The 17,655-nt window shown below is 40.8% G+C and overlaps 2 protein-coding genes and 1 long non-coding RNA gene across 4 annotated transcripts in view; 2 read left to right on the top strand and 1 right to left on the bottom strand.

The window, feature by feature from the left end:
• Nucleotides 1-5,247, top strand: part of LOC104783417 — a 6,362-nt gene extending 1,115 nt beyond the window's left edge. Inside the window, exons 4-5 of the mRNA XM_010508578.1 lie at nucleotides 4,233-4,454; nucleotides 4,822-5,247. Coding sequence (XP_010506880.1) covers nucleotides 4,233-4,454; nucleotides 4,822-5,082 — 483 coding nt within the window. The 3' untranslated portion in view covers nucleotides 5,083-5,247. The remainder of the gene's footprint in view (nucleotides 1-4,232; nucleotides 4,455-4,821) is intronic.
• LOC104779453 lies at nucleotides 29-3,839 on the top strand. Of its 2 annotated transcripts, XR_766470.2 has the most exons (6): nucleotides 29-261; nucleotides 334-433; nucleotides 526-2,712; nucleotides 3,116-3,471; nucleotides 3,557-3,667; nucleotides 3,770-3,839. It is a non-coding gene; the product is annotated as an uncharacterized LOC104779453 (long non-coding RNA). The 2 variants fall into 2 exon arrangements; XR_766469.2 differs by having other exon boundaries at nucleotides 3,557-3,839.
• On the bottom strand, nucleotides 13,675-15,602 carry LOC104783416. Its single transcript, XM_010508577.1, has 4 exons — nucleotides 15,270-15,602; nucleotides 14,892-15,164; nucleotides 14,464-14,529; nucleotides 13,675-13,818 (listed from the first exon to the last, which is right to left on the bottom strand). Exons 1-4 carry the CDS (start codon nucleotides 15,600-15,602, stop codon nucleotides 13,675-13,677), a joined length of 816 nt encoding a protein of 271 aa, XP_010506879.1.

Raw genomic sequence — 17,655 nt, 5'->3', positions numbered from 1 at the left:
CGGGAGTTTAACAGAGGAAACGTCTCACTTCACATCATACTACTTTAGCCCCACCGTGAGAACCAAAAAAACACGTACTCGACGATATGATGACGGAGGCGTTGCACCTACATATAACGTTTCTGATGTTCCAGATATCTTTGCTCAGATAGGAAGACTTGCTGGAAAGTTAAAGGAAGTATGGTGGGAAGATCATAGCTATTGTCGAACAGCTCACAATTACATCTTGAGGAATCTAGATTATGTTCAACCTTTTGAAAGGTATTCTTTTTTAAAAACTAAAATTAATTTTATTTTCTAAGTTAACGAACTAACAAATCTCTATTTTTTAAGACTTTTTGAAATGCAGATTCGTGAAACATATCCGAATTTTGAAGAATCTGACTATGAGGCTTATAAAGAGCGGGATTTCGCTAATTTGTTAAAATACTATGTAAGTATATATATGAAATAAATTAAACTATACGTATTATAATTTATAATTTAAATAAACTTATGGTCTAAATATCTTTTTCGTTTATATAGGTTCAGAATGGATGTGGAAATGAACCCTTGCCTCTTTGGTTGCATGAGCTTGTTCAAGAACCAAGAGCGAAGATCACTACCGCTCCGATGTACTTTACTTGCGGTTATACTTTTCATATGTACGCACATAGAAGTTGCAAAGCTACAGAAAATTATGGAATTTATGTACAAGCTCGTGATAGCGATTTCTATGGCGTTTTGCAACAAATATTAGAAGTTGATTATCCAGGCCTTCTGAATCTGAGATGCGTACTTTTCAAGTGTAACTGGTACGATCCATCGGCCCGAGGCGTGCGAGTAAATAATTGGGGAGTTGTTGATGTGAATGCGAACAGATCGTACCCCAAATTTGATCCTTTCATCCTAGCATCACAAGCACAACAAGTGAGCTTTCTGTCCTATCCTCGTTTAAGGCCAAGACGTGAAATGTGGTTATCAGTCATTAAAGTTAATCCTCGAGACCGTATAATCGGGTTAGTTGATGATCAAGTCATGTTGCAACAAGAAAATGTCGGTGAAATTTCTATTCCAAACATATCAACATAAGATGTTATCCACATTGATCCACAAAACAGGCAAGTAGAAGATGTTGATGATGTTTCTGAAGAAGAGGGTGAATTAGACGAATTCGAAGAGTCCGATGATGGAGAAGATTCTAACGATGATAATGTAATTTCTAGTAGTTCAGAAAATGAATTTGATTGACCAATTGTATTTTTTGTTGTTTTTTTTTTTTAATAAAAATTTATCAATTTGCGACGTATTTGCGTTGGAAGTGCGAGTGAATGCTTACAATGTCTCGCAATGTCGTCGTAAGTCCCTCGCAAAAGCCTATACCCTAAACATTATTTGCGAGCGACTTACGAGTATAACCTACATTTAAACATTGCGAGGGATTTGCGATTGATTTGCTAGTGATTTGCAAGTGACTAGCGAGGGATTCTTGCTAGTTCTCGCAAATACGTCGTTACTCCCTCACAAATTATATACCCTAAACACTAAATGCTCAAACCCTAAGCTTTTGCACATTGCAATGGATTTTTGTGTCTCAATGTGGATAACATCTTCTTTTGATAGGTTTGCAATGGAAATTTTAACATCTTTCAAGTTGCAACACAACTTGATCATCAACTAACATGATGATCCACTAAACCCTAAAGTAGAAGATGTTGATGATGTATTTGAAGAAGAGCTTGAATTAGAAGAATTTGAATTGTCTGATGATGAAGAAGATTCTAATGATGATAATGGAATTTCTAGTAGTTAAGAAGATGAATTTGATTGAGCAATTGTGGTTTTTCTTGTTTTTTCAAAAAAGATTTATCGATTTGCGATAGATATGCGAGGGAATGCTTGCAAGGTCTCGCAAAGTCGTCGTTAATCCCTCGCAAACCTATACCCTAAACATTTAAATATTGCAAGGGAGTTGCAAGGATCCCTAGGTAATCCCTTGCAAAATCCTAAACCCTAAACACAACTGGAGTCTAGCTTATCCCTTGCAATATTTAAGTATTTGCGAGGGATCCCTAGGTAATCCCTCGCAAAATCGTAAACCCTACACACAACTGGAGTCTAGCTTATCCCTCGCAATATTTAAGTATTTGCGAGGGACCCCTAGGTAATCCCTCGCAAAATCGTAAACCCTACACACAACTGGAGTCTAGCTTATCCCTCGCAATATTTAATATCTTGCGAGGGATTTGCGAGTGGCCCTAGTTAATCCCTCGCAAATCGTAAACCCTAAACACCAATAGTCTAGCAAATCTCTCGCAATATTTAATAAGTGTGACAGAGTTGCGAGGGCGCATAGGTAATCCCTCGCAAATTTTGCGAGAGATTTGCGAGATTCCAAAAAGTTTATATATACAAACTCAATCGAGTTTGAGCGAAGCTCAGACCAGTCGCCGACAAAAGCTAATCTTCTTCTTCCTCCTCCGATCAAACCATCTTCTTCCTCTTCCGATCTGGTTCTTCCTCCTCCGATCAAACCATCTTCTTCCTATTCCGATCTGGTTTTTCCTCCTCCGGTCAAACTATCTTCTTCCTCTTCCGATCTGGTTCTTCCTCCTCCGATCAAACCCTAGTCCTCTTCCTCTTCCGATCTGCTTCTCTCGTCTTCCAATCTTCTTCAATTGCAAACCCTAATCTCTCGTCTTTCGATCTTCTTCTTCAATCGCATTCTGAAAGGTATAAACCCTCTAATCCAATTTTGATTTTGTTTTGTATTTGGTTTTGATTTCGTTTTGTAGAAACCTAATCTTGTTTTAATTTCGTTTATGATTTCGGTTTTTATAAACCCTAATCTCGTTTTGTTTTCGTTTGATATTTGATTTTGATTTCGTTTTGTATAAACCCTAATCTCTTTATAATTGGGTTTTGATTTCGTATCTGTATACACCCTAATTTAATTTTCGTTTTTATTTGGTTTTGATTCCGTATGTATAAACCCTAATTTTGTTTATAAACCCTAATTTGGTTTTAATTTCGATTTTGATTTTGATTTTGATTTCAAATTTTGATTTCGATTTGGTTACTGATAATACCACTTTGTATTAATTACTAATTTTGATTTCGATTTTTTTTGTTATAGATGTTTGGAGGCAACGATTACACAAGATTTCTGACGGATCAAGGTTTAGCCTCTCCCAGTGCTTCTAATCGTCACGGTCCCTCCGGTTCTAACAATATAAACCCCGGTTTTCACAATAACCGCCGTGTAACCTCGCAACCCCTGCATGTGACGCCTCCTTCTAATACGCCTTCACCATCTCATTCGCATGGTGGCACTGCGCCGAACCCTGACATTACTGCATCTCAACCCGCGCGTTCCTCCTCTACAGTCATGTCCCAACGTCTCAACAACCTGACTTAGGAGGAGTTACTCGATAGTCCTGGACGATCTGGTTTAACTAAACTAGATCCTCGCCGACCTCCAGGATCTCTGTGGTAAGTTTGTTTTATGTTTTTAATTTGATAATATAATTAAAAAGTTGTATTTGTATGGATTCTGAAAGTTGTATTTCTTTTGAAGGTTTGACCAAGACTCATCTGTTGCGGCTACTGTTTAAAGCATATTTGAAAGAGATTTCAAAGAGCCCCATGCCAATTGGACACAGACGCCGTCTGCAGTGGTAGACCGTTGGTATGAAACGTTTGCGGCTACTGTCAAGTCTCTTTGTTTGCCATTTACAATATGTTTTCTTTGCCTTAATTAAATATAGACTAATCCTTTTTTTTTTGCAAGCAAATATACAATTGGGACCGTTGCTTAAACGATAGAGTGAGGCAAGAGTTTGAGGACAAGTTGAAGGACATGATGTGTGNATCCAAGATTCAAGAGTTGGAATCTGAGCTGTGTACATGGGATAATGGAGAGAGTTCTGCTTCTGGTGGGGTGCCCATTCATATCAAAAACAANAGAAGCTTAAAGGTGATGAGGCAAAGCCACGGTGGATTGATCCTCAAGTATGGGTTGGTCTTGTTCGGTATTGGCTTGATCCAAAATCAGAAATCAAGAGCAACCACAGTCGGAATGCTCCCTATCATGATCCGGATGGCACCAGAATATACAAGCACCGTTCAGGCCAAACGTCGTTTAAAGCCCGTGCTCGAAAGCATGTAAGTTCGTTAAGTTTTTTTTTTCTTATAATTATGCCTTCTGAACTCTTTTATTTGTTATAACTAATCAATGTCTTTTTTTTTTCAAGTCTGAGATCACTGGTGAGCTAACTCCGGATTTCCTACGAATCTTAGAAGACACTCATCGAAAACCGGATGGCTCATTTACTGATGGCAAGTCCGAGTCCGTGTTCAATGAGGTGTCATCCAAGATTCAAGAGTTGGAATCTGAGCTGTGTACATGGGATAATGGAGAGAGTTCTGCTTCTGGTGGGGTGCCCATTCATATCAAAAACAAAATTTACACTGAAGTAAGTTTCAAATTTGTAGTGCTGTTGTTTTTTTAAATACTCTATGTTGAACTGATGGTTGAACTGTGTTGTTAAGTTTACTAATGATTGTATTTCTAATGATTTTGTGATATCTTGCGATTGTTTTGTTTGAACTGTTGAACTGTTATCATTGTTTTGAACTGTTGGTTTTAAATACTCTATGGTTGAACTGTTGCCATTGTTTTGTTTGTGATAATTTGTGATTCTTGTGTATGTGATATCTTTGATGGTTTTGTATGTTATAACTTGTGATTCTTTTGTATGTCATAACTTGCAATTGTTTTGTGATATCTTCGATTGTTTTGCATGTGATAACTCGCGATTTTGTTTGTTGTTTTGTTGTTAGGTTGCTCCGAAGAAGAAAAACAGGATTTTTGGGGTTGGTTCGCTGCAGTTTGAAGCGTCCTCTAGCAGTAGCGGTCCACCACCTCTGTCTCCAATGATCTGGTTATATTGGCTCAGAAACTTGCTGCAGCTGAGGAGTTTATCCAAACCCAGACACAAAGAATGCATAGCTACGATGCATACTTCGACTACCTCGCCGAAAAAGATCCTGAGTTTGCTGCGAAGTTTCGGAACCCGACAACCCAACAAGCGACCAACCTAGAAGGCACCAACCCAGAGGGCACTATCCCAGATGGCACCAACCCAGATGGCAACACCGGTGAAACGGGAGCAACTGGTAGCCAAACTGAGACCAGAAACATGACCTCTCTCTCTCAATCCTTTTAAAAACTCTTTTTTTGCTGACTATATCCCCTGTGAGGGAAAAACTAAAACACAACTTCTTTTTGTAATATTTATGTTTTATTTTATTTAGAATTTTATTTCTCGTTTTTCAATTATGTTCTTTATTTTATCTAGAATTTTATTTGTCGATTTTAAATTCACAACAAAATATCAAACATAATGATTTAAATTAAATATCAATTCTGTTCTTTTTTTTTTTTTAATTTATGCACAACAATTTGCGAGGGATGTACTATGGCAACGTTGCAATGTATTTGCTAGAGACAAATTCGTCGCAAAATGCTTGACAGTTGCGAGTACAAAATCCCTCGCAATGTGCGTTACATCCGCGAGGAAAGTAATCCCTCGCAAATTGCGTGTCGTTTGCGAGAAAAACAATCCCTCACAATATGCGTTACATCCGCGAGGAAGGTAATCCCTCGCAATTTGCATGATTATTCCTTGCAAAATTTGCGAGGGATTTGCGATGTTCCCCAAATTGCGAGATGCGATTTGCGAGGAACGGGTATGTCTCGCAAATCCCTTGCTATTGTTGATTTGCGAGGGATTTGGAATGTATTCTTCCATCACAAATCAACTGTTTTCTTGTAGTGTACGGGTGGTATATTAGTGTATATATATATATATATATCAACATATGTCCTCCTAATTTCAGAGTAGTTCTTTTGTCTCAAGAAAAATTTCGACAATTATATTAGCATTAAAAATATTCGATATCTAATTCTATTGTGATGGTCTTTAATTATATGTGATTGTGATAAAAAAAAATCATACAAACAATAAGTTTGTGACGTACCTTTTTCCAGCAACACTCAGATTTACACATACGGTTTTGCATGTAATGTATGATATCTTTCTGATTAAACTACTCTTCCGAGTTCGACAACACATAAGATCACATCCAATAGTTTTACATGCGATATTATGGACTCTTGGTAAAATTTACACCATTAATAATTAATTATAAAAAACTATATGTTTAAAAAGTCGAATCTCTCGAATCTAGTAAAAAAGTAAAATTTTAAATCTTTGACTAAGGTATTTAATTAAGTTAAGATTTTAAACAGTATTGTAAGAAAGATATAGTTCAAAATTTTAGGTAAAAAGAAGTAACAAAAAAACCTCCCACATGTAAATTCAAACAAAAAAATCCGAGCATCAAAGAATGATAACAAACATGGACCACACTTTTACTCGCATTTCAATTATATCATACTATACTTTTCCCTGGAAGTAATCAATAGTCAAAATTGTTGATGTATGAAATCGACAATATAAATAATACGAATATTCTTTGAGATAAATCGGAACTTGTCCTTTTATTAACGTAGAATTCAAGAGAAGGGTTTACAGAAAATGCAATCAAAGCTCTAAGCGCAATTAATACGAATGTAAATGCACTTTTCTCTCTGATTACCAAGATTTCAGATCTAGAGCTCTGACAACGACCTTTGGTATTTATAGTGGGCCAATGACCTAGGGCTTCTTCTTTCTCTCTGTAAAATGACGATTTCGCCCCTGCGGCCAGATGGACTAGATCCATGACTTTAGGCCCTAAATCTCTTAGGAATCTTCTGTTTGGGGTCCAGAAATGTTGGGGGCAAAGCCCATATCCAACAATGGTCCCCCTAGTCTGATGTGCGATTGGTTGCTTAAGCCCGTCGGGTACAATTCTGCATCTCTAGGTCCATCTTGCGGAAGGAACAGAAGATTTTTAAGAGCTTGAAGATCCTCCGGAAGGTTCCTGGATGAATAGGGCATTGCACACGTTTTTCGAGGAATCTGGGAATTTCTGGGATGAATAGTGTATTGCACACGTTTTTCGAGATATCCAGGAGATTCCGGGATGAATAGTATATTGCCCACGTTTTTCAAGGTATCCAGGAGATTCCAGGATGAATAGTGCATTGCGCACATTTTTATAGGTCTCTCGGGTTTCAAATGAGAGTTTTGCGTGTTCTGCACTTTTCCCGAGGCGCAGGAAGTGGAGACAGCTTAAAAATTAGGGTTTTCCTTTTTACCTCGGTCAACGCGCTGGTCCCCTCCATATAAATATGTCCCCTTGACCTAATTTTTACTTCTAACTTTCTACTCTCCTCTCCAAAAGGTAAACTTCTTTCTCCTTCTCCCTTATCTTTTTACGTTAGATTTTTTTTGTGGTCCTTGTTTGAGAGATCGATCCTTGCTCGCGCTATCCTTGCTCCGGCCATGACTTCTCGCCGCTGATTACGGCTTCTTCACGTTCAGCTCCTCTGTCGTTGTGCGCCGTTGTCCGTGCCACTGTTTCCATACCGTCAGCACCGAACCGCCGATCTGATCCAGCGTCGGATCCCGTTGTGCCGAACCGCCGACCAGGTCCACTGATTTGTCCGCCAATCTTGCCATGCCTCCATGCTTCGACGTGTTCTGTCGCCCAGATCGGGACAGTGAGGCGTCCTGGTCTCTTGTTGGCGTGCCTTGCCATGCTCCGCCGCCCTGATCAGGACCGTGATGCGTCCTGGTCTCGTGCCGACGTGCCTTGCCGTTCTCTGCCGCCTAGATCAGGACCGTGAGGCGTCCTACTGGTCTCTACGCGAGATGAGATGATGGCGTTGAGCAGATTTTCGACAGAGAAAAAGTCGGTGCGAGGCGTGGTGATGTTGTGGCGAGCTCGAGGTCGTGGCGTGCGAGGTAATGTGTTCGCGAGTTTCGGCGGTGAGGTCGAGACTTTGGGTTGCGAGATCGAGACTTGCGGCGTAGAGACCAAGTCCTATGGTGGAAAGACCGATGATAGCGTACGTGACGCTGTCATGGCGCGCTCGAGGCTTGGAAATGTTGAGATAATGGCGAGCTCATGACTTGGGCGAGGTGGATAGTGTTCCTGCGAGATTAGTGTAACGGCGCCGTATGGCGAGATGGACGTATCAGCGAGATGAAGAGTTGCACGTATTAGCGAGGTGCTTGTTTAGCCGGGATACTGGTTACGTCGAGCTTGAGACTTGACGATGTTGAGATAGTTGCAAGATCTGGGTTGCGTCGAGGCCGAGATGGTCTGAGTATCGATTTGGTGATTCTTGGGCGTCAAGGCAATGCGCGGTACAATATGAGAGGTTGGACGGTAAACGGTTCTGTATGGTGGTGAGAAGGCGAGATCAAGATTCTCGGTGGTGAAGTGGCGGGATCGAGATTATGGAGAGCTTGAGGGTTTAAGAGTACAAGATCGTGCTTCAGAGTTAGTGAGGTTGAGACCTTTTCATACTAGACTATGGGGAGATGGTCTTCGTACGGGGAGTAGATGGGGACTCTTGCGAGACTATGGCGAGACCAGGGGTTTGCGTACGGGACAATGGTTTACTCGATTCGGCGAGACTAGGCCGTGCTTCAGAAATCAGCGTGTTTGTGATATCTAGGTATTGAGTACGAGGTCAATGCGATGAGCTCGGAGCTTAGCGAGATGGATGTTGCGGCGTGTTTATGCGGTACGCGGTACGCAGGATGCAGTGTGCAGTGCGTGGTATGCAGGACGCGGTACGCAGGCTGCAGTGTGCAGTACGTGTTATGTAGGACGCGGTACGCAGGATGCAGTGCGAAGTACGCGGTATGCAGGACGCGGTACGCAGGACGCAGTGCGAAGTACGCGGTAAGTAGGACACAGTGCGCAGTACATGGTACGTAGCACGCGGTACGCAGGACGCAATGCACAGTACGCAGTACATAGCACGTGGTACGCAGGACGCAGTACACAGTACGTGGTACACAGTGCATGGTACATGGTATGCAGTACGCGGTACGTAGGACACAGTGCGCGGTATGCAGTGCGCAGTTCATTTGGGTGTGTTCGTTCTATCCAGGATCTGTTGCGCTTTTGATATGTCTTTACTCCCATACTGATCGGTTGCTTGGTTGGTTTTGCAAGGTCTCGCGCTATGGTTTCTGGAGATGATGTCTTCGGTGACGTTCCGGAGGAGTTTGGATGATCAGTACCGTGCGCTTGATGTGTCTGTATTTTATAGGTTTTAACCATAGTTTTTAGGTTTTTTTTGAGTCTTTTATTGAGTCAAAGTGTGGTTTTAGAGTCTTTTTAGTCTTGTGAGAGTCTTTACAGGTTCTAGGTCACTTTAGAAGGAAACTGAGTGTTTTGGGGATGAAAACAAGCATCTGGAGCCAATTTGGTGAAGACTGATCGGACTAGCAAGCAGATGGAGCAAACAGAGAAAAGCATCCTGGATCGGCTGATCCGCATTCGGGATTGACCGATCCTGTACCCGAAGCAACCTTTCCTTTTTCGTTTTAAACTGACTTTTAGGGTTTTATTTTGATATTTAAGTTAGAGGCTCGGGCTCTAGAGACATAAGCATTATTTTTCTGAGCCTATTTTGTATTGGGAGCTGAAGGGAGAAGATCTCTAATCCTTCTAGACACTTTGGAGAAGATTTCTAAACCCTATTTTCTATTTTTTTTGCAATTCAATTATGTCTTATTCATCTTTGATTTGCTGTTTTTGTTTCTCCATGTCTGAGTAATTTCACTATTGGTTTCGGGTTTCAAAGGGGTTTATGATTCTCTAAACTTAGATTGTTAGATTTGGGATTGATCTTATTCTTCTTCATCTATTGTTGTTCTTAATGTTTAAGCTAGATTGATCACCTAGATTAAGATTTTTGGTTTAATTCATCGGGGCACCAAAAGTGTTGTTGAGTTGCTGGAAAAGAACTTAGGTGAGCAAGGTGGACCTTAGCCAACGAAAGTTGAAGTTGAGGCACCTTGTGAACAGATCAAACTTGAACCTTTATTGCTTGCTTGGTTTGCTAGGTCCAAACGACGGTTTAGGGTTTAGTGAATTCATTGCATAAATAGTAAACGCTGCGAAAGTAGGTTAGCTTTACAACCGTGATTTGAGTTCTAGAACGGTATTTAATGCATCCCCATCTTCCACCTTAGTTTGTGAATTATATCCCCATAGATTCCCTGCGCCCAATATTTCCTTTTAGATTTAGAAACAACTTATTTACTTTCCGTTTTTAATTATTACTTGCTACACAAACTTCCTGATCACATGTCAATTAAAACCCAAGGTGCACTCAACCACGATCTAGTGGTGTCTTCGTAGCACTTCAGGGTCGAATCCACAGAGACCAAGCGATGCACTATAAAATTATATAGACCGAGTATAGCTAAAGCAAAGAGAAGTTTGTGTTGCAAGTAACCGAATTAAAACAGAAAATAAAATAGGGTTTGTAAAAATCAAGAGAAGGTATTGGGCGCTATGATCACTAAATTTAGGTGTCGGATTGGGAAAGCATTAGATACCGATCTTGAACTAAAATCTCGAATGTAAAACTAACCTACTCTCGTAGCATTAGTTATCTATGCAAGGTATTGATGAAACTCTAAACCGTCGTTTGAATCTAAACAATCCTAGCAAGCAATAAGTTCAAGTTTGATCTGTTCACAAGGTGTCTCAACTTCAACTATCGTTGGCTAAGGTCCACCTTGTTCACCTAAGTTCTTTTCCAGCAACTCAACAACACTTTTGATGCCTAGATGAATTAAACCTATGATCATAAACTAGGTAGCTAATCTAGTTTAGGCAATAAGAACAACAATAGATGAAGAACACAATAGATCAATCCGCAAATCTAACAACCTAAGTTTAGAAAATCATGAAACCCCTTTTGAAACCCGAAACCCAATAGATAAAATACTCAGACATGGAGATAAAAGAACAACAAATAAAAGATGACGAAGACATAATCGATTTGCAAAAAGAAATAAAAGGGTTCAGAATTCTTCTCCAACGAGATACACAAGGATTAGAGATCTTCTCCCAAGCTTACAAGTACTCAAAAACTGCGTAGAATAAAAGTTGTCTTTCTAGAGGTCGAGCCTCGTGCTTAAATAGTAAAATAAAACCCTAAAAGTCGGTTTAAAACGAAAAAGGAAAAGTTGCGTCGGACTCGGGATCGGTCGATCCGAATGTAGATCAGCCGATCCAGAATATTTGTTTCTGCTCTCACACCATCTGCTTGCTAGCCTGATCAGTCTTTAACCAATCCAGCTCTAGATGCATATTTTAGTCCCCAAAGCACTCAGATTCCTTCCAAAGTCACCTAGAACCTGTAAAGACTCACACAAGACTAAAAAGACTCTAAAAACACACTAGGACCTAACAAAAAACTCAAAACAGGTGTGAAAACCAAGATTAAATCCTATAAAATATAGACAGATCAATTCCCCCGGACTTGAATCTTTGCTTGTCCTTAAGCAAGAACAGACAAAAACTCAGGAACAGAGAAAATGTTTGAAAGTGGAAACTCACATATTCTTGGGAACCTCTTCTTTGCACTCTTCACCAAATCAATTTAAGAACTACTTTTGTACTCTGCCCATGATTAGGATCAACACTCCCTACTCTGAACTCCACAGCCTTAAAGAATCTTCAGTCTTTCCATCATTGTCTCTTTACATCAGATTAGTAAAAAGGTGCGGTCTTACCATGGGAGTATCGATCATTGAAATTTATTGACTCCTTCAACCTCTTATTGCCCAAGACCTCCTTCATATACTCCCTTTCCTCTCCATTTCTCACTTCCAAAGGATAGATTTTTCCCTAATTTTCTAGGGTATCATTTTTTTTTTTTTAGCGATCCTTTGCTCTTTTCTTTGGACATGTTTCCATGAATTCCGAAGGATGCACGGGTTTACGCACAACCCTCGGTTCACTTCTTTATTACCTATATCCTCTTTCTTCTTTCTTTTGAAGGGAAGAGAGAGGGGAAGCATACTTTGCAAGGAGATGCATGTCTCGTGAGGCTTGAAGGGAAGAGTCTTGTCGGATGTATACCAAGCCCCAAGGTAAGAAATTAAATCCGGTGAAGTTATCAAGGCTAGAGACAACTTCTGGTTCAACCGATTGTTTTCCTTGGCGAGTGTCTTTTGGGGCATGTTGAGACTGCTCATGTTCATTCCAAGCTTCATTCCAAATCAAAAGTACTAAAACAATCATAACAGTGTTAGTTCAAGGCAAAGATTCCTAGAAAATGATCATAGTTTCCCAACATTTTTTTTAGACTCGATAAAATGACTCAAAGAAAAGAAAAATTCAAAGAAAACAACCAAAGAAAACGACATTAGTAACTTGGAGACATCCCTCCCCCGGACTTACTTCACACCGTCCCGGTGTGAAAGCAAAGCTAAGGAAGAGAAAACGCCGACAATAATAAAAAAAAAGAAATAGAAATAAAAAATCCTAGAAAAGAACAAGAATAACCCGTAAGGAAACAGCAACGGGTCAGAACTGACGTGAAGGTGAGGAGGTTGCAGAATGGTCTGAACCGAGAGGCTCAGTAGTTGTATCCTCGGCGTCACTGGCAGCGGTGGGAGCCGATGGTGGTGGTGCAAAACAGGACGGTGCGAGACCTTGAAGCCAAGTAGCCAGTCGGGTGAGCAACATGTTGTTCTTCCTTTGCGTGTCGTACACCCAGCTCTCAAACTCAGACTGAGGCGGCTCCTTAGGTGTGGTGGCAACAAACTGGTTCACATCGAAAGGAGGAAATGGTGGAAGGGAATGAGACGGATGTGAAGATGTGGATGCAACCGCATGGATTGTGCCGCTACGGGATCTAGTGGCTGCAGGTTCACGTTCTCCTTCCAAAAGAACGTCGTCAATATCGTGAAGGACGTCAGCAGGAGGATCAAAGTCGATGTTCTGTGTTTTGCGAAGTGAAGCGAAAAGGGCATAGGGATCAGCATGTAGCGAAGGTGACCAGCCTTGTCCTGAAAGCGGTATCGGAAGTTATTACGTACCAAAATTTCACTGGTAAACATATACTTGAGGTCAAGTAGCTTTCGCTTTGAAACTGAAGTATGTGATGGCAAAACGATGCCACAATACTCGATAATAGGAGTCACAAAGCTGCCAATCAGAACTCTCTTGTTCTTAGCGTGAGCCATGTTCCTCCGCACCTGCTCAAACTCCTTAGAAAGTAGGAATCAAAAATTAACATCATGAGTTTGCTGGTAAATGGGTGAATCCGGAGGGTGGAAGAACCGGCGAAGGCCATGGAAAAACATCCACAACTCAGGTTGCTGCAATGTACTAGTCTCAGCCCTAGCATAAATGGTGTTGCTCAGAAACTTTGCAGTGATTCGGAGGACTGGGTTGCGGATGCGAGACTGCCTGGCTCCTCGAGAAACATAATGTCCAGCGCCAATCAGTTGCCAAACGGCAGTCCTACTATCTAGCTTCTCCATTTTGCATACCTGTTTTTAGGGAATCCAAAGATGTCGCAGAGATCAAACATGGAGATGACATAGTGCTTCTTAAGCAGGAAGAAACTGATCGAACAATGCTCAGCCACCATATCAGAACCGCCAGGCAAATCCACTTGTATGGTGGCAAGGAATTCTCGTGTGAGCCGCTCATGTAAGTCCCATGTCTTCTCAGCAAAAGTACCAAACCCCATGTTTCTTACCAACCCATCTTCTCAAAAAGCTCTCGATCAACAAAACGAGTTGGCTCCATCAACCACTTAGCATCATTCCAAATCCTTGTTGGTGGCTCTTCGGTAGGAGGGGCAGTCTCCTTACCTCTTCGGCATCGTTTAGGCATGTTCTGCAAAGTAGGAAGTATTCAATATGTGAGAAAAAAAGAATATAATCAAAAATTCCCTAACTAATCAAGCCTACCTATGTTACAAGCCTATGCTAAATTCAAGCCACAACAGCTTAAATCTAGTTCCAAGAGTTGTCTAGTACAGTTAATCTGACTAATTCCATCATCAATCGGAAAGAAGAAGAGAAAATAGCACAGATTTCAAGTTTAAACGTTGGAAGCGCCAAAAATTGAACAGAAATCGGGAGAGGAAGAACTTACCTTGTTCGGCTGATTGATACAACAAATGTGTTGGAAGAAGGATGAAAAATCGAGTGATAGAAACTCAGAAGTTAGGCAAAGTAAAGGAGAAAATCGAGAAGAGAAGGAGATCAGAGTCGGCGACGGCGAGAGAGAAAGAAGGAAGAGAGAAAAGGAATTAGGTTTAATGATTGGGAGGATGAACATGAAACCGGGTTTAACCCGGTTCAATTTAAGTTAAAAAACCCGGTATACCAATTCCCTTCCTTCTCTTCTCCTTGCCTTGTTATTGTTTTCTCTTTCTTTCTTTTTCCCAATTTACTTACCTGGAACGGGGATCGGCTGATCCAACAGTGGACTGGCTGATCTTGATGGCTACAGAACATTCCTTGAAAAAGGACTCACATCTTCTGCGTTTCGAACCTGTTCCTCAGAATAAGGCTTACTACCAAACGTGATTTTCAAGTGTTTCTGTACAAAATACAAAATAACAAACTTCCTAAGAAAAAAAAAAAAAAACAATCCGAAAAGAAGGGTAAACGAATGCAAACCCTGTGGGTTGCCTCCCAGTAGCGCTTGTTTAGAGTCTCGAGCCTGACTGTTCTTGCTGCCTAAGCAGCTTGGGGTTCCTCCAGAGGGAGGGAGATCTCTATCGGATCATACTCCGCAAGGTACGGCATAAAGCGTTGACCATTAATAGTAAATTATTTTCCCTCTTGATCCCAAAGCACAATAGCTCCTTAAGGCATGACTTCCTTAATTCGAAAAGGTCCTGACCAACGAGAACGCAATTTTCCAGGAAAAATCTTCAGCCTTGAGTTGAAAAGAAGAACCAAATCATTGGCAGCAAAGTCCCTGGGAATAATCTTCTTATCGTGGAGAGCCTTGGTCCGCTCCTTGTATATCTTAGCATTCTCATAAGCATCCATGCGAATTTCATCAAGCTCATTCAGCTGAATAAGGCGTTTCTCTGCGGCTGTCTTGATGTTGAAGTTCATTTGCTTAGTCGCCCACAAGGAATTATACTCGAATTCGACAGGTAAGTGGCATGACTTCCCATAAACTAGCCTGAAAGGAGTAGTCCCAATAAGCGTTTTATAAGCTGTCTGATACGCCCATAAGACATCATCAAGCTTTGTGGACCAGTCCTTCCTGGTTGAGTTGACCATCTTCTACAGAATGCTTTTGATTTCCCGATTTGAAACTTCGACCTGCCCACTGGTCTGTGGGTGGTAAGGAGTAGCAACCTTGTGTGTCACACCATGTTTCCTCAAAAGGTTTGCAAAGAGCTTGTTGATAAAGTGAGTCCCCTCATCGCTTATAACCACTCTAGGGACACCAAACCGTGGGAAAATTATGTGCTTGAACATCTTGAGGACTACCTTCGAATCATTTGTAGGACTTGCTACAGCTTCAACCCATTTGGAAACGTAATCCACGACCAAAAGAATGTAGAGATTCCCATAATAAGGTGGAAAGGGCCCCATGAAGTCGATTCCCCAACAGTCAAAAACCTCGATCTCCAAAATAAAGTTTTGTGGCATCTCGTTCTGCTTGTTTATGTTCCCACGTCACTGGCAGGAGTCACATTGGGAAACAAAATCGTGTGCGTCTCGGAATAAGGTGGGCCACTAGAGGCCGGATTGGAGCACTTTTGTCGCGGTTTTGAATGTGACGAAATGTCCTGCATAGTTGGAACTGTGACAGTGGAAAAGTATGCCTTGAACTTCCGATTCAGGAACACATCTTCAGTAAAGGCCTTCAGCGCAGTGCTTGTAAAGATAAGGCTCATCCCAGAAATAGTGTTGGACATCTCGTAAAAACTTCTTTTACCGCTTTCAGGACAAGGCTGGTTACCTAAAAAAAAAATCTGGGAAACTATGAGCATTTCTAGGAATCTTTTGCTTTAAACTAACACTCTTATGATTGCTTTAGTACTTTTGACTTTCGAATGAAGCTTGGAATGAACATGAGCAGTCTCAGCACACCCCAAAAGACCCTCACCGAAGAGGACATTAAGTTGATCCACCGTTGTCTCGAGCTTTGACAGGACTTAACCGGATTTAACTTCTTGCCTTGGGACTTAGTATACATCGAACAAGACTCCTCCCTTAAGCAATACAAGACATGCATCTCCTCACAAAGTATGCTTCCCCTCTCTTCCCTTCAATACTCAATAATAAAAAATAATAATAAAAAATAAGAAAGAGGATATATGTAATAAAGAAGTGAACCGAGGGTTGTGCGTAAACCCGTGCATCCTTCAGAATTCATGGAGACCTGTCCGCAAGAAAAGAGAAAAGGATTGATAAAAAAAAAATACAATGATACCCTAGAAAATTAGGGAGAAATCAATCCTTTGGAAGTGAGAAAAGAGAGAGGAAAGGAAGAATATGAGGAGGTCTTGGGCATTAAGAGGTTGAAGGAGTCTAAAAGTTCAATGATCGATACTCCCATGGTAAGACCGCACCCTTTTACTATTCTGATATAGAGAGACAACAATGGGGGGACCGAAGGTTCTTTAAGGCTGTGGAGGTCAGAGTAGGGAGTGTTGATCCTAATCATGGGCAGAGTACAGAAAGTAGTTCTCGATTTGATGGGATGAAGAGTGCAAAGAAGAGGTTCCCAAGAATATGTGAGTTTCCACCTTCAAACCTTTTCTCTGTTCCTGAGTTTTTGTCTGTTCTTGCTTGAGGACAAGCAAAGATTCAAGTCCGGGGGAATTGATGTGTCTGTATTTTATAGGTTTTAACCATAGTTTTAAAGTTTGTTTTGAGTCTTTTATTGAGTCAAAGTGTGGTTATAGAGTCTTTTTAGTCTTGTGAGAGTCTTTACAGGTTCTAGGTCACTTTGGAAGGAAACTGAGTGTTTTGGGGATGAAAACAAGCATCTGGAGCCAATTTGGTGAAGGCTGATCGGACTAGCAAGCAGATGGAGCAAACAGAGAAAAGCATCCAGGATCGGCTGATCCGCATTTGGGATTGGCCAGTCCCGTACCCTACTCAAGTTTTCCTTTTTTGTTTTAAACCGACTTTTAGGGTTTTATTTTGATATTTAATTAGAGGCTCGGCCTCTAAAGACATAAGCATTATTTTTCTGAGACTATTTTGTATTGAGAGCTGGGGGAGAAGATCTCTAATCCTTCTTGACACTTTGGAGAAGAATTCTAAACCCTGTTTTCTATTCTTTTGCAATTCAATTATGTTTTCTTCATTATTGATTTGCTGTTCTTTTATCTCCATGTATGAGTAGTTTATCTATTGGGTTTTGGGTTTTAAAGGGGTTTATGATTCTCTAAACTTAGGTTGTTAGATTTGGGATTGATCTTATTGTTCTTCATCTATTGTTGTTCTTAATGCTTAAGCTAGATTGATCACCTAGATTAAGATTTTAGGTTTAATTCATCGGGGCACCAAAAGTGTTGTTGAGTTTCTGAAAAAGAACTTTGGTGAGCAAGGTGGACCTTAGCCAACGAAAGTTGAAGTTGAGGCACCTTGTGAACAGATCAAACTTGAACCTTTATTGCTTGCTTGGTTTGCTAGGTCCAAACGACGGTTTAAGGTTTAGTGAATTCATTGCATAGATAGTTAACGCTGC

The sequence above is a fragment of the Camelina sativa genome, chromosome 4 (genome assembly GCF_000633955.1).
Source record: "Camelina sativa cultivar DH55 chromosome 4, Cs, whole genome shotgun sequence".
In the NCBI taxonomy this organism is placed as follows: domain Eukaryota; kingdom Viridiplantae; phylum Streptophyta; class Magnoliopsida; order Brassicales; family Brassicaceae; genus Camelina; species Camelina sativa.
This window is presented reverse-complemented; position numbering and strand designations above follow the sequence as displayed.

Excerpts from the sequence above, each read along its gene's own strand:
- LOC104783416 (XM_010508577.1), bottom strand. The coding sequence starts at position 15,602 with ATGCCACAAAACTTTATTTTGGAGATCGAGGTTTTTGACTGTTGGGGA. Across the intron at positions 14,530-14,891 it reads ACTTTGCTGCCAATGATTTG|AAACACTTGAAAATCACGTT; the intron begins GTTCTTCTTTTC and ends TATTTTGTACAG. Across the intron at positions 13,819-14,463 it reads AGGTTCGAAACGCAGAAGAT|AACATGCCTAAACGATGCCG; the intron begins GTGAGTCCTTTT and ends CCTACTTTGCAG.